At 33.8% G+C, this 16,342-nt stretch overlaps 4 protein-coding genes across 5 annotated transcripts; 3 read left to right on the forward strand and 1 right to left on the reverse strand.

Moving 5' to 3' along the window:
* Positions 1-475: 475 nt before the first annotated feature.
* LOC138403201 (uncharacterized) lies at positions 476-880 on the forward strand. The gene has a single exon (XM_069502739.1). The coding sequence runs from the start codon at positions 476-478 to the stop codon at positions 878-880; it is 405 nt and encodes a 134-aa protein (XP_069358840.1).
* Positions 881-2,344: 1,464 nt separating this feature from the next.
* On the forward strand, positions 2,345-10,368 carry LOC117988017 (dual specificity mitogen-activated protein kinase kinase 4-like). Its single transcript, XM_034975121.2, has 8 exons — positions 2,345-2,594; positions 2,676-2,871; positions 4,107-4,259; positions 5,102-5,246; positions 5,690-5,859; positions 5,944-6,073; positions 6,489-6,709; positions 7,806-10,368. The coding sequence occupies exons 1-8, from the start codon at positions 2,561-2,563 to the stop codon at positions 7,987-7,989; spliced, it is 1,233 nt and encodes a 410-aa protein (XP_034831012.1). The 5' UTR covers positions 2,345-2,560; the 3' UTR covers positions 7,990-10,368.
* On the reverse strand, positions 10,358-11,299 carry LOC138403159 (transmembrane protein 186). The gene is made up of 2 exons (XM_069502499.1): positions 10,900-11,299; positions 10,358-10,816 (listed from the first exon to the last, which is right to left on the reverse strand). Exons 1-2 carry the CDS (start codon positions 11,147-11,149, stop codon positions 10,521-10,523), a joined length of 546 nt encoding a protein of 181 aa, XP_069358600.1. The 5' UTR covers positions 11,150-11,299; the 3' UTR covers positions 10,358-10,520.
* LOC117988011 (transducin beta-like protein 3) lies at positions 11,147-15,985 on the forward strand. 2 transcript variants are annotated; one of them, XM_034975108.2, is made up of 2 exons: positions 11,147-12,664; positions 13,602-15,985. In XM_034975108.2, exons 1-2 carry the CDS (start codon positions 12,642-12,644, stop codon positions 15,964-15,966), a joined length of 2,388 nt encoding a protein of 795 aa, XP_034830999.1. In that variant the 5' UTR covers positions 11,147-12,641; the 3' UTR covers positions 15,967-15,985. The 2 variants fall into 2 exon arrangements, with proteins under 2 accessions (XP_034830999.1, XP_069358599.1); XM_069502498.1 differs by having other exon boundaries at positions 11,494-12,391.
* Positions 15,986-16,342: the final 357 nt, after the last annotated feature.

The raw sequence follows: 16,342 nt of genomic DNA on the forward strand, positions 1-16,342 counted from the left end.
GATCGCAATCATCTCTGATTGGTTAATGCTCGCTCACTATTGGCCACAATGCATTGTTGCAACAAGAATCGCACAAATTCAGCCAATCAGAACAATTGAGATTGTAATAATGATTGATGCAGGTTTTAGACAATCGCCCTACTGATTGGTTGACGCCAGTTGACGCTCACTCAGTATTGGCTACAATGCCTTGGTGCAACAAGAATCGCACAAAATCAGCCAATCATAACAATTTGAGATTGTAATAATGATTGATGCCGGTTTGAAACATATAATGAAAGATGGTACAGTTGACATTTGTCGAGCGTGCCATCTTCCTGGGGAATCCCTCAGACATATTATATCCGGTTGTTCTTATCTTGCTAACGGCGAATACTTGCACAGGCATAATCAAGTAGCCAGGATAATCCATCAACAACTTGCTCTTCAGTATTGCCTTGTAGATACTGAGGTGCCGTACTATAGGTATGACCCAATGTCAGTTCTTGAAAATAGCAGTGCCCTGCTCTACTGGGATCGGTCGGTTATCACTGACAGGTATATTGTAGCCAATAGACCTGATATAGTGCTAGTTGACCGTTCAGCGCGACGAGCAATAATTGTTGATGTTACTATTCCTCATGATGATAACCTAGTGAAAGCAGAAAAGGAAAAAGTATCAAAATACTTGGACCTGGCTCACGAGATTACCGCCATGTGGAGTGTTGACTCAACGATTATTGTACCGATAGTTGTATCAGTCCATGGTCTTATTGCGAATAGTTTCGACCAACATCTTAAGAAACTATCGATTAATTGTTGGATCAAGGGTAAGATACAGAAGGCAGTGGTTCTTGAGACGGCACGCATTGTGAGGAGGTTCCTCACTCTGGAGCCCTGACCATTGGCAGCTTGGATCCTAGCCCGCTGCTAGTGGGATCCATTTTATCATATTTTTAATTATTGTTTTTTTTCTTTTCTTGTTACTTTAATTTTTATTGTTCTTGTTATTTTAATTTCTGTTGTTTCTGTTATTCTATCGTTTGTTGTTTCTGTTACTTTATATTCTGTTGTTTATTTTATTTTATTTTATTTTTTGTTGTTCCTGTTATTTGATTTACTGTTACTTTACTTTAATTTTTTTTGTTGCTTCTTTTATTTTATTGTTTGTTTTTTTAAAAATATGATAATAATGAGAAAAATAAATAAAAAATTGATGCCGGTTTTACGAATTTAAAACTGTCAATCATGGGATACTTTAACGGCAGCCGTTATGATCATTGAGAGTTTACTCTCTCTATACTATATCCTAAGATTATTAGATAACTCTCATTTGTCACCAACTTACCTTTATTTCAAACTTTTATCGTGGGAGCATGTTTGGAGTTACCTAGTTTTTAGGCTTCCGTACCCTCAAAAGGAAAAAAAGAACCCCTATAGAATCACTTCGTTGTCTGTCTGTCGTGACTCGTGTCTGTCAAGACACCTACAGGGTACTTCCCGTTGACCTAGAAATGACCTAGAATCATGAAATTTGGCAGGTAGGTAGGTCTTATAGCAGGTGTAAGGGGAAAAATCGGAAAACCGTGAATTTGTGGTTACATCACAAAAAACAAAAAATGTGTTCATGAATAAATAATGGTATTTTTACTATGGTATCATATGAAAAGGCTTTTTGTACATTCTAAAACAGATTTATTTTTATGTATAGGTACCTAATAGTTATTTATTTATCGTGCAAAATAACCAAAAATACGATTAACTATAATACGAAATCCTTAATGTACGAGTCTGACTCTCACTTGGTCGGTTCTTTTACTGTAGGTACTTCTATTTGGTATATATGGATATGGTCAACTACCATTTTCCATAATCTAGTGATGGCAGTACGTACTCACGTCTCACAGTCCTGTCCTTGTTCTGAGACGTACTCGTACTCTAGGGAGGTCAAGTGCCTTGGATGAATGATGTCAAGTGCAAATTAACTACCGTCCGTGTGGTCGGTACCTAGATTCTTTTTTTAAAGAATATTAAAGATATTACCCATGGTCCTTGACTAACATTCACCACGAATCATTCCCCTTTGCTTGTGCTAGGAGTAGGTACGACAATAGTGCAACGGGTGGGGTTTGAACCGACTACCTTTCGGATTTCAGTCCTTACCTTTAACCTTTGAGCTACTTAGGCTGATTACATACTCTTTGTATCATGTCAGAAGACAAATACCTAGTTATTATTTTGATGCAAAGTCCATTTCAAGAACATTTCAAGTTTTTGATGCTACATATTGATCTGTGGTCATACATAAGTTACTTGTGTATAGTGGTCTGTGGTTATTTGACAGTTGTCAAACGACGCATATAATATATGGTCTGTGCATATAATATTTTGCATATTTTGTGTCATTTCGTGTTTTTGAAAAATGAATATTCCTTAGACAATGCATTTTTAGAAGCGTTTAATCTTGTTTTGAAAACGATAATACACTTTTATTATTGGGTACTAATGGAGAATTTAGCCCTGGACACCTAATAAGAAGCACAGATATACTTACTGATTAATTTTCTTTTAATCGTTAAAAATGTCGAAGAATGGCGAAGTGTCATCAAATCAAGGTAAATCTAATTTAGGTAAAATTAAACTTGGTACTATCGCCTCATTGACAGTTTTGATTATAATTTACACAAATGTTTTAGGTCCGAGCAGACCAAGTATGCCAAAACCTGAACTGAATTTATTTTGCTCTGACAAACGAAAAGTAATGAACCTCCCGTTTGGAGGTCCATCAGCTGGTGATAGTGCCGCATTTATGCCTTTTTCTCAAACTACATCTGCGCCAAAACCTCGATTGCCATCGCGCACCATCAGGGATGTATTGCCTGATAATACAAGGTATAATAACTGTACATTATTATGTACAAAATCGAAAAGGCCAGCATGTTCAATAGAAATTAATTTTGTGATAATTAAATTATCTCTCTATACAATGTATAATAGTCAACCATAAAATTGCTGTATCATTTTTGACAACTCCCAGTAAATTAAAATTTCACTTATAAATATGTACCTATACGTTGTAACCAATAATAGACCTTGTAGTTTTATGATGTTCGAAGAATATTCAACCTAAGGGTGGCAAAGGAATTTTATGATTGATGTTACCTACATCCATACTTTTTTATTTTTATTTTTAATGAAAATATTACAATGAAACTTAAAGCTAGCCTTGTCTAATTACTATACAAATCATGCCCACGTAGAATGGTGCCAAGCATATTGGCTGGTTTTCCGCGCTGGACAGCCAGGAAGATCCGAAAAAATGAGCCCCAGCCCTTCTGACATTCATACTTAAATAATGTAAAAGTATTTGCCTGTCTGTTTTATTTCTTTTGCTTACCTTTTAATAGCCATTGCCCAGTCTGGTCAACTGATTTTGACTACATTTGGTACACATATAGCTTTTGTTCTGGAGATGACATAAGCTTTTTATCCCAGAAAAAAAAAATAATGAGTTTCCAGGGGATTTTCACTCACAGATGTCATCTAGCTTAGAATAATTTAGGCATGTTCTGGAATCTACTTTTTTGTCATGTTTAAATACTGGAAAATATAATATGAAATTTTGATCATGATTTTTTTTTAGATCCTCTAGGAAACCTTTTGATATTGTTGAAACTTTATGCCAAACTTTGTTGAGAAATAGAGGTGTAACAAATAGATATACTTTTGGATTTACAATATTAAACAGTAAAATTTTGATTTTCCAGATTTTTAAAGCATTGTCTCTGTCACTCTAATGCTACCCACCTATGTAATGTTTTGTGGGTCTCAATGACAGAGACAACACTCTACAAAACCACTATCTCTTTCTAAAAGTTGATGTACATCATTTTTGTTAGAATAGAATAGAATGTTTTTTTATTCATGTAAACTTTTTACAAGTACTTATGCATAGTCAGGTAGTTTTAATTTACCACTAGTTCGGAATGCTGTTCCTACCGAGTTTTCTGCCGCACACTGTAAATTTTAATGAACTTTTAATCACAATTTAGATTTTAAACAGTATCAGGATATTTTCTAAATGATCAAACTTATATTTTGCTATAATATTATGTTTTGATTCACAGAGATAGATGTCGAATTTACCCTTCGATGCAGTCCTCTGGAAAATTACAGTTGTCTGCTACTGAAATTTATGATTTCACTGCTGATGATTTACAAGATCTTGGGGAAATTGGACGAGGCGCTTTTGGAGCTGTCAATAAAATGGTTCATAGAAAGTATGTATTGTCAGAGTCTTGTTTAAAATTGATGTGAACTTACACTATGATAAAAAATTACTATATATAATTATTTGACTCATTCAATGTCATTCAAAGTGTGGTTAAAATGTTATCTTGTATGAGGTGGTATAAATTATGGGTGTTTTGAGGACATCCTGATTCCTGAGGCTCAAGTTATTAAAAACATAGGTTTAAGATCTTTGATCTTGATTAAGTTATTGCAATAGGAATTCTGCTTTAATTTATTTTTTATTTTATCAACTTAATGAACAGTGAACATTTTACACCACAGTTTTAGACCAAAGTACTAGATAAAAACTGAGACTGGTGTTTGCAATTTGCAGCCCAAATAGACTGTAGTCTGTGCTAGGGCTGACAAATCAAATGAATATTGCAGTTGGGTCTTCAGGAGCTTAAATCTCTCGATAAGCATCTACCTGTCATGACCTGTATCCCTGTGCAAGCTTAATCTGTGGAATTCATTTATTTACTGGATAAACATAGTTAAAATACCTGCTGGATTTATGTTGACAGTTTTGTCTAGTGCTTGGATGTTTCTTTTTACATATATTTTTTTTCTGTTGATGTAGCTGCAATCAGTCGACAGACTATAAGTAGGATTGTTGTGTTTTCTGTGACTTTGCCAGACTAGAGGGCCACTGTCCTCAAGTCTGTACAGTATCAAACACATTTGCCCGCTTCAGTCACTTTAGTCTTTGTGCAGTTAATAGGCTGTATGCCAGTGAATTGGGATGTCTTTGCAGTCGTTCCTGATGTTTGTCTTTATATTTATTGATTTCTTCAATCACATATTATATTAATTAAAACTTTTTTTGAAGGTCTAACAGAGTAATGGCTGTGAAACGTATTCGATCCACTGTGGATGAAAAAGAACAAAAACAGCTATTGATGGACCTTGAGGTAGTCATGAAAAGCAATGAATGCCCATACATTGTACAGTTTTATGGAGCCCTGTTCAAAGAAGTATGTTTAGTATTTATTCCATACTAGCCGCCCGCGACTTCGTTCGCGTGGATTTAGGTTTTTTAAATTCCCGTGGGAACTCTTTGATTTTCCGGTATAAAAAGTAGCCTATGTCACTCTCCCGGCTTTTAACTATACCCATGCAAAAAATCACATCAATTGGTTGCTTCGTTGCGACATAATTGAAGGACAAACCAACAATCAAACACACTTTCGCATTTATAATAAGGGGACTGATTTTATATTACGCATCATCAATTTTATTATTAAAATAATATATTGTTCTACAAATGGTGCAAATAACACAAAACCAGTTATGCATTAATGTTATAGTTTTGGATCTCTTTGTGATTGTAGGTTGGTTGGATACATTTGGCAATACATAAAACACTAAAGACAAATGGGAACTTTTATTTGTAATACAATGATGTTCTTTTCTACAGGGTGATTGTTGGATTTGTATGGAATTAATGGATACCTCACTAGACAAATTTTATAAGTTTATATGTGAACGGATGCAGCGACGGATACCTGAGATAATAATAGCAAAAATAACACTAGCTACTGTCAAAGCTTTAAATTATTTAAAAGAAAAATTAAAAATTATTCATAGGCAAGTACTGTTAGTGTGTAAACACCAAAATATTATAAAAGTGCCTTTTTAAAAATTAACTCAGACCTATATTTTTGTAAACAGGGATGTTAAACCATCTAACATATTGTTAGATAGAAGAGGGAATATAAAACTGTGCGACTTTGGCATTTCTGGTAAGCTCGTCGATTCAATAGCTCGCACTCGAGATGCTGGATGTCGTCCTTATATGGCTGTAAGTGGTGATTACAATTTCTTCTCCTTTGTTCTTTGGGGCTGTGCACGTCCTTGATTCCCTATATCAGTTCAACTGTTTTGATCCATTGTGATCACCACCAATTATGTCAATACTAGTAGCCGGCAGGTTATATTTTACATTAACACAGTTCCAGATTTTTATGACACAACATTGAATCACAAACAATGCAAAATATCACGCCAATCTGTTGCTCTGTTGTGACGTGATTAATGACAAACCAATTAACCAACAAACAAACACACTTTCGCATTTATGAGTAGTGATACCATATGCTTAGTTCTAAACACTGATTTATTTTATTACAGATTATTATTATAGCAGAGTAAGCTTTTGTTCCCTGTATGTTGACCATTGTATTGTAGTCATTAACAATAATAATTTGTTATTTCAGCCTGAACGCATTGACCCAGGGCGAGCTAGAGGGTATGATGTGAGGTCAGATGTATGGTCACTGGGTATTACTTTGATGGAAGTTGCTACAGGCTCCTTTCCTTACCCACGATGGGGCTCAGTGTTTGAACAGCTGCAACAAGTTGTACAGGGAGATCCTCCTCGCCTCACTAACAAAAACAACATCTTCTCAAACAACTTTGTAAATTTTGTTAATACTTGGTAAGTAAAAAAATTCTTAAATATTTCGACGGCTAAGAATTATTAACGGCTACCTCACATTCTTGGCGAAAATGACTTAAATGTAATGTACATTTGTTTTATTATGAAAATCAATTTCGCGAAAAATTGAGCCATACCTACTTAATTGATTTGTAACCATCGATTTGTTGTACACCCGCCTCATTCATCTAATGCCTAGCTTATTCAGCTGTTGAGCATGAAGTACCAGGTTTAAGTCCTGGGTTGGATCAAAAAGTTATTGAGTTTTCTATCAAAAAATCAGAAACGGCCAGAGTTGGGAAGTTGGCGGTGTTACACGTCCATGAGACTGAGAGCATAAAGAGCTGTAGATTCTGTGCCTGATCTTTCTTTGCTTGTCTTGATCATGATCACCATCCCATCGGACTATGCGAGTGAGGGAATAGAGACTACAGCTGTGCTTGTGCATATTTCTTACATAGTTTGCTAATCTCGGTTGTGATTTGCTGCCGTGGCCGAAATTTGAGCAAGGAAGACAATGGATGGAGATTCTAAGTACAACAAAATTTTAGAGTATTCACATCTTACTAATGTAATATGAAAAGTACAGATACAGTTCGACAGTTTTAAAGGACCATAGGCATTTTTGTGTGAACTCTGGCCTGATAACCGGTATACTTATAGATCTATGCCAATATAGTTCTAATGTATGTTAGTTTTCTTTTAACCTACAGATACTATAAAACAATAATAATAATATATCTCATGACACAACCGGGTATGTAAAGTCGAAGACATAAAAAGTTATATTTTTTGTGACTTTTTTTTTTTTTTACTAACCTAAATACTAATATTCCCCTTTCCTCTCCAATTAAGCGTCAGGCTTGTACTAGGAGTAGGTACGACAACAGTGCAACAGGCGGGGTTTGAACCGTCGACCTTTCGGTTTTCATTTTCTTGTGAAAATTCATTCAACAATGGAGAAATGCTGCATTTTCAGTAAGCTTATCACTTTCAAGGTTTCATGTTCACCGTTTTACCCTTTCAGCTTTAGTCAGTATTCAAAGTTTCTCTGGTGGTTTTAGCATAAGTGATTGAATAAAAGTTTTTGTTATAGCCTAATCAAGGAGGAAACTCAGCGTCCGAAATATAATCGATTATTGGAACATCCATTTATAAAAGGGATCGATCAAAACAGAGTTGATGTAGCTGCCTATGTCTGTGAAGTCCTCGATGCCATGGAACGCAATGGTGTCAGCCCATTCACCACAGATCAACCAGCACAGGCCTGGATAGACTAATTCATATATTCCAAACGACTTTATATAGTTACTTTACAAGTTTAACTTGTTGACACGTGGTATTAGTGATTACACTTTCAATCATTGTATTTATTATTAGTTTTTTAATTAAAAAAATTGTAGCTTGCCCAACAAATGATATCCCAATCATAATGATAGAAGCAAAGTTCAAATTCTTTTATTTTTGAATAGTAGTTTATAAATAAATATTAAGAATTAGGAGAAGTAGGAAATTCTTCTATAAAATATACATAATTATTATATGCTAGATACCTCGTTACATGTATGTGTTGCACTTAAATATAAAATACTTCATGTTTCTAGTACAGATTGTATGGTCTAATTTTAAAATGTTCTCTTTATCATTGTATTATGTATTATTATTAATTTTATTATAATGTAGAAAATTATTCCAGATACAATTTTACCTAATGTGTTAAATAATAGTATGTATTTAGATAATTAATTCTTAAAATTGAGACAGACTCAAAATCATTGGACACTATAATGGTTAGGTGAACTCTCAAGACCTATTTTAGCTACATAATAATTATCATAAAAAATCTACCTAAAGCCTGCAGTCGACCTGTGGCGCGCCGAATCGCTTTGATTGTTTGTATGACACTAACACTGGACTGCAACACGATGGCACAATATTACATTATAGGTGGCGAATTACATTCCATTCGACTCGGTTCGGCGACCTTAGTGGACGCCAGTGCGCGTTTGTTAGCTCATCGATTTCCTCATAATGAAGCTACTCATTATATTTTGATACTAATTGAGTTGTCATTTTTTTCATCTTAGCATTCTGTATGTATGCATACTAACATTATTTTAAATGCGAAAGTATGTTAGGTATCTTTTCACAGTGCAATTAGTGCCAGTGCACTGATATTTACGAAAGGCAGATTGTAAGAGAAAGCAAGGAATTGAAGATAGGATCCCATAGCGCATTTGTAACTCATAGCAAAATACAAAACTCGAGATATGAGTATTGAATCCATACTAATAATATAAATGCGAAAGTGTGTCTGTCTGTCTGTCTGCTAGCTTTTCAGTGCTCAACCGTTCAACCGATTTTAACGAAATTTGGTACAGAGATAGTTTGCATCCCGGGGAACGACATAGGCTACTTTTTATCCCGGAAAATTAAAGAGTTCCCACAGGATTTTTAAAAACCTAAATCCACGCGGACAAAGTCGCGGGCATCATCTAGTTTACTATAAAATGGGCATCATCTAGTTTACTATAAAATAAATCGTCTCATAGGAGCTAATTCTATTGTACATAATTTAAATTATATTGATAGGTCTAAATGTAGTGCTATCCTTTTCTGCAGGGAACATTTTGAGAGGCTTAGCAGTACATTTAGACCTGTTATTTTAGATTAGAGATTGTGTACAACAGAATTAGCCACAGTCAAGTTTAACAAAATACTTTATAATATGAAATATGAATTGTTGTGGTATTTTAAGAGTAGGTACTAGTCTGGTTTTAATTCTTGTTTGTAATTATTATAAGTAGTTGGTGCCTGGATTTTTAATTGAGTTATCACTACACACACTTGCAATTTTCTTTGTTATTCAATTATAATAATTAGATGAGAGTGTTGACAGACCATTTGGTAATAAATTATTATTTATATGGTAAACAGCATAGTATGTATTGAATTTTTTTCAGAGCATTAATTTATTATGCCTTAAAAAAGGTTTTGTTTAGTTTACCTTTGAAAAACATCAGTTTGGGATAGTGGTTTAAGATATCCATGAACCACTACCAGTTAAATGTAAATGGTTACATTCCTGTGAATAAATCTTCATGAGTATTTCAAAATATAAATGAACATGTACATGAGGAAAGCGAATGCATACTGGCCAATGGATGGATTGATGTGTCAATATTGTGGCTAATTCTGTTGTACATAATCTCTTAAACTGACTGGTCTGAGTGTATTACTATCCCTTTCATAATGCTTCCTGCGATAAAAGATAACATTACTTTTAGACCTGTAAATTTAAAGATTGTCTACAACAGAATCAACCACATCGTTTGCTAAGATTGACTTCACATTCAGTGAATAATACTCGTTTGATCATTTGTGACTGTACATTAATTCATCATTTGTGAAATGCTTATAGCAAATAAAGTAATAACCAAGATTGTATGTATAGATATAGTGTGTAATAAATTGTATATACAGACAGATAATAACTATACATAAGTAATTAAATATGTATTCACTTTTGTAAGGCAGACAACATTTAAGATTGTTCACTAAACAGACACCTTTTGTGATTGAGTACATTGCAATTATTACTAACTAATTTGGCTCACTATAATACTGTTTAATAATTAAGAAATAGAATGAGGTAAAAATATTTTAGTTTTATTTACTTTACTAAATTTAAGGCCAAACTGCATTATCACAGCGTCAAAATATTTTCTCTGTGTAGCCCCGCTCTAGTTTGTGCAGCACCGTTGTAGAGCTCTGGCCATCTCTATTTTTTTCTTACTGTCACTAATGTAATTTATTCCAAAACTTGACCCATTTTTATTGGATTTTTAACATTACCAAACTTAACAAATAACTTATATTTTGTACCATCCTTCAGCTGTGGGGAAAGAAATAACAAATCTGTCTTTCTAGGTTTCATTTCTAACAAAGGTATCCAATCATTCACAGTGACAATTCGATCTATTCTTCTTCCTGAGTATCCTACTGATGATATTTTAATTTTTTCATTATCTTTACTTATATAAAGATGACCGATTATATTTTTAAATGGAAGTGTACCTAAAGCGAGTACCACTGCCCCTGTTAAACCTGAAATTTCATAAATAAATAGTGTATACGATAGATCTGTAGGAATTGAAATAATTTTGATTATGCAAATACTACTTGCTTACCTATATAAGAAGAAATTAAAAAAGTATTGTCAGATACAATATTCAAATATTCCATTATTCCACAACTAGGAACTACAATCCCCGTGCCATATAGGTGATATATCTTCAGTCTGTTAACTAGAGCAATGTATTTCACTAAAGGAAACGAAAATACATGTTCGAAGTAGCATTGCTCAGTAGGACAGCTGTTCTGTATTTTAACTGTTGATGTTAAGTTCCTTAAAATTCCATGCAATTTTGAAGAAAGCATTGCCGTCTTCTACTCTCTACACCTATTAATAGTTTACTTTGTATTTAGTTTAATTCAGAGAGTAGGTACATTGGTTTAATTTTACTTTCATTCAATTTCTTTAGAATTTAAATATAGGTTATATCTATCAATGTTAATTTACTTTTTCCAACTGGCTTTACAACTATGGATTCTAGCCTTTTTGAATCTTGAGTTAGAACCATAGACCCTAAGAGGCCCCGTAACCGTAAACCGTACATAGGGTAATAAAGGTAGATACAGGAACGTTTGCTTTCTCATTCACACTAAAAAGAGAGCACAGATAAAGTTACTAATGTGATAAACAGAGACGCAGCAACCTATTTTTGTCCCTTATCGTGTAACTGGTTTTTTTCAAGAATACATACAAGGAATGCAACTTAAGTTGCAAAACAAATTGTATTTCTCATTAGTTATATTTACTTGTTTTCACATAAAAAACGTTTAAAACAAATATTGTTGATCGGTTAATACAAATATTGACTACTAAACAATGGTAATAATTGTCGTGTTCATCGTTACGTCGTGCTATCGCTATCTCATACGCGGTTACACAGTACTTCAATCTACCCTTTATTACTCTATCTACGCCGTAAACGTTCAAGCATGTTTGTCACTCAGATTAAGAATCAAGGTAGATTTGGGATTAAAATAATAATACCTTGTTAGAGCAAGCTAGGTGTATAGAAAAGCTCTGAAGAGTGATAGAGATATAAACACAGTTTTTTGTTTTTGTCATAGTTTAGCTTTTTTTTTGGGCACGTTGTAGTTTGTACCCAACAAACCTCTGTGATAGTAATTTATTGCGAATATTACGAGTTATTATTTAGTTTTCTGTTCTAAATTTAGTATTGAAGGTGTGTCGAAGCCATTTAACTATGTTGCATTGCTGTGTAAAAGTTGTAGCGAACGCAAATTATGAAACATAACCTTTCATACGTGAGTATTATTTCTTTTGTTGTTTTGTCCCTTTCGGGTATACACGTCTGACAAGTCTCTTGATCGGAGCGAGACCAATAATTAATCTATGCTCTTGATACTTAGTCTGAGGTGCCAAAAGAGCCTTGTTGGACTGTAATAGAGAATAGACTTAGATTTTTGATTTTTGTAATAATCTATGGCTTTTTGCTGTCAAAGTCAAAATGTCACACCCACATGGTAAGGCCTTCCGTGACCTGTGTGTGTTATTATAACCTATGAAATTACAAATGTTTAATTATTGTGGTAAACTTAAAATTATTTTAAGTTTAATTTAACATTTTGTTTAGCATTAGTAATATGTCACTTGTTTTCATGTTGTGTTTTCTTGGTGAATTCTTGTAATACATAATTTTTATTGATCAATTATTTCATTTTATTCATAAACAGTCATAATAAACTTTAATATGTTGACGTTCAATATCAAAATACAGTGGGAATTTAATAACAACTAATATAAAACACACAAATTAATTATATTCTACTATAGTTCATTATGGCTAGTTCGCTAAAAGAAGTGTAAGTTTCATTTCAAATTATAAAATTACTTCATTTTTGTCATATATATCAGTTTTCAGAATAATCGATTAAGTACCAATACCTACATTGGTACTTACTAAATGATGGCATAAGTAGTTCTTGTTTAAATGTAAATTACTACAGCTGACCTGTGAAAGCACAGATAAATACTTCCTTGCAAGTGGCAACCTAATACGAATAGTTTTAGTTGATATAAAATTTATTGTTAAGCTAATAAAAAGGAACCTGACTATATTATGCACAAGCTATAAACTTAATTTGAATAAACTTGAGCCCCAATAGCTCAATGGTTAAGGAGCGGACTGAATTCCGAAAGGTTGGGGTTCAAATCCCACCCGTTGCACTAATGTCGTACCTACTCCTAGCACAAGCTTTTTGCTTAGTTGGAGGGGAAGGGGAATATTAGTCATGATTAACGGGGCTAAAATTAAAAAAAATTAAGCTTTAATGTTAAAAGAGTCTCAGTCTAGGGGAAATACATAAGTACAAACTTGTATGTCAAAAATATATGCCTTGAACCTTGCCTAAGAAACATTTGCATTATAGTGTTATTAATTTTGTAGGCTTGTCTGTTTGAAATAATAATACCTAACTGGATTTCTTTAATCAATAATTTTTATTTCAAACATTTTTTCTCTTGTGAATTTTTGTTAGCTGTATTTATTACTTACTTAAATACTGTACTTGGATTTATGAAAAAACTAAAAGAAATGTAACAATGATTTTTAAAAACTTATGTTGTAAGATCTCACTCAAAGGGGTACAAAAAGCCTGTGTAAAGCTAGGGCTGCTCAATTAGCAATATTAAAAAAAATATTAATAAGTATAACTCCCTATTAGTTTGTTATTTTTCTAATTTAGCTTAGTAATGGGTGTTGGAAATACTTAATAAAGTATAATATTATTTATTTTACAGATATGAGAAAACAGCTGCATATGAAGCATTCTATACTGGTGGCGATGTACAATGGACTGCAGATGGTGGAAATTTTCTTTGCCAGTGTAATGATGTCATTAAAGTCATTGATGTTAGTACCTTCTGTAACACTCTCACTATCGGAGATACAACAGAAGATAAAGATGGAAGTGATCAAATATACACTTTCAAAATGTCTCATGACAATAAAACTGTAATAACTGCACATAAGAGTGGGTTGATCAAACTATGGGATAAAGAAACTGGTAAACAACAAAAGGTTTGGAGGTCAGGCCACAAGGGGGCTGTTGCTAAATTAGCTTTTGACTCCAGTGATGCCAATGTTGCATCAGGGGGGACTGATGGAAATATAAGATTGTGGGATATTGCACATAACACTTGTACCAGTAGTCTTAAAGGAGCATTAGGTGTGTTTACAGTTTTAAAATATCACCCTGATTCCACAAAACCACTCGTATTTGGAGCTGCAGATGATACAAAAATAAGGTCATGGGATTCTAACACTGGTAAGGACAACTTGATATACTGTGGACATTTTAGTAAAGTTACATCACTGCAATTTACATCTGATGGAGAATACATGATAAGTTCTGGAAGAGACAGAGTTCTTATACTTTGGAAGTTAGGTGAAAGTAAATCTTTAAGAGTAGTGCCAGTATATGAGAGTATTGAAACAACTATTCTTATGCCACCTTCTTTTAAAATACCAAATTTTAAGAAGAAACTTGAAACTGAAGGAATTTATGTTGCTTGTGCTGGTGAAAAGGGTGTTGTTAAAATATGGAATGTGCAAATGAGTAGACTTATGTATGAGCAGTCTGACAGCCTAGTATCTCCTGCAACTGAAGAAGGTGGGTTGGCAGTGACACACTTGCAGTACAATGAAGCGAGAAATATGCTTTCTATTGCCACAGCTGACCATAATATTATAATTCATGATTTGGAAACATTTAAATGTGTGAAGCAAATGATTGGCTTTACAGATGAAATTTTAGATATCATATTTGTTGGAAAGGATGAAACACACATTGTTGTTGCTACCAACAGTAGAGACTTAAAGTTGTATGAACTAAGTAGTATGAATTGTAAGTTGATAAAAGGTCATACTGATATTGTCTTAGCTCTGGCAAATTTTCCTACTAGACCAAATGTTTTTGTTTCATCTGGCAAAGATAACTCTGTAAGAGTTTGGTTTCAAGATGAAGAAAATGAAATTAAATGCTTTGGCATTGGTGCAAGACATACTGGTTCTGTAGGCTCTGTTTTCACCTCCCAGATATCTGATAACTTTTTTGCTTCAGTTAGTCAAGATAACTGTCTAAAAGTGTGGGTTGTACCCAAGGAATTAGATGGTACAGATCAAAAAATTAAATCGAGTCATACTGAGCTGGCTCATAATATGGATATAAACTGTGTTGCTGTATCACCAAACGACAAAATAATAGCAACTGGTTCTCAGGATAAAACTGCAAAATTGTGGACGGAAGATCTATCCTTATTGGGAATATTAAAAGGTCATAGAAGAGGGATATGGTGTGTAAGATTTTCATCTGTGGATCAAGTTGTTTTAACTGCTTCGGCTGATTGCACATTGAAATTGTGGTCAATTGCAGATCTTAGTTGTTTAAAAACATTTGAAGGTCATGAAAGTTCTGTTTTGAAAATGGAGTTCTTAAGTAAGGGACAGCAAATAGTATCAAGTGGAGCTGATGGTCTTTTAAAACTTTGGGATATTAAGACTTCAGAATGTAAAATGTCGCTAGATAATCATGATGGCAAAGTTTGGTCATTAGCTGTCAATAAAAACGAGTCACTCATTATTACTGGAGGGTCGGATTCTAAGTTAGTTACTTTAAAAGATGTGTCAATGGAAAGACGCGAAATATTAGCAAAAGAGAGGGAGAGTCTTATTCTACAAGAGCAAGAGCTTATGAACTTGTTACATGACAAAAAGTTAGTTAAAGCTCTTAAATTAGCATTACGAATGGAGAGACCTTTGCATGTGTTGAAGATTGTTAGTGAAGTTTTGAAATTTGGTCAAAATAAATTATCAGAAACATTAAAAGAAATAAATAATACACAGAAAGAAACTCTGTTAAGATTTGCTACAGAATGGAATACAAATAACAAGAATTGCCAGGCTGCTCAGTTTGTATTTTATATTTTAGCTCCTGAAATTATTTCAGGCAGCCTCCAAGTGCCATCTTTAGCAAGCCTCGTAGAAAGTTCATTGCCTTATACTGAAAGACATTTTGAAAGGTTGACAAACATATTGCAAGACCTTAACTTTATTTCTTACACTGTTAATTGTATACAACCTCATGCTGTTAAAAATGTAGAATAACATTTTGTGTATATCCCAACTCAAAAGCATTTTTATTTACCTACTTAATTTGTTCATCAGAATTTAAAAATAATTATAATCATAATCTTTTAATTGCTTAGAACATGTTGGCAAAGGTTTGGAAGATATCATCATCATCATGATCAACCCATCGCCGGCCCACTACTGAGCACGGGCTTCCTCTCAGGATGAGAATGGGTTCAGGCCATAGTCTGTCATGGTGACCAAGGGCGGATTAGCAGACCTTTGAGAACAATATGGAGAAATCTCCGACATGCAGGTTTACTGTTAAAGCAAGTGATATTTCGAGTTACTGCTTAAAACGCACATAACACCGAAAAAATAGAGGTGCGTGCCCGGGATTGAAACCCCGAGC

The sequence above is a fragment of the Maniola hyperantus genome, chromosome 13 (genome assembly GCF_902806685.2).
Source record: "Maniola hyperantus chromosome 13, iAphHyp1.2, whole genome shotgun sequence".
Classification (NCBI taxonomy): Eukaryota; Metazoa; Arthropoda; class Insecta; order Lepidoptera; family Nymphalidae; genus Maniola; species Maniola hyperantus.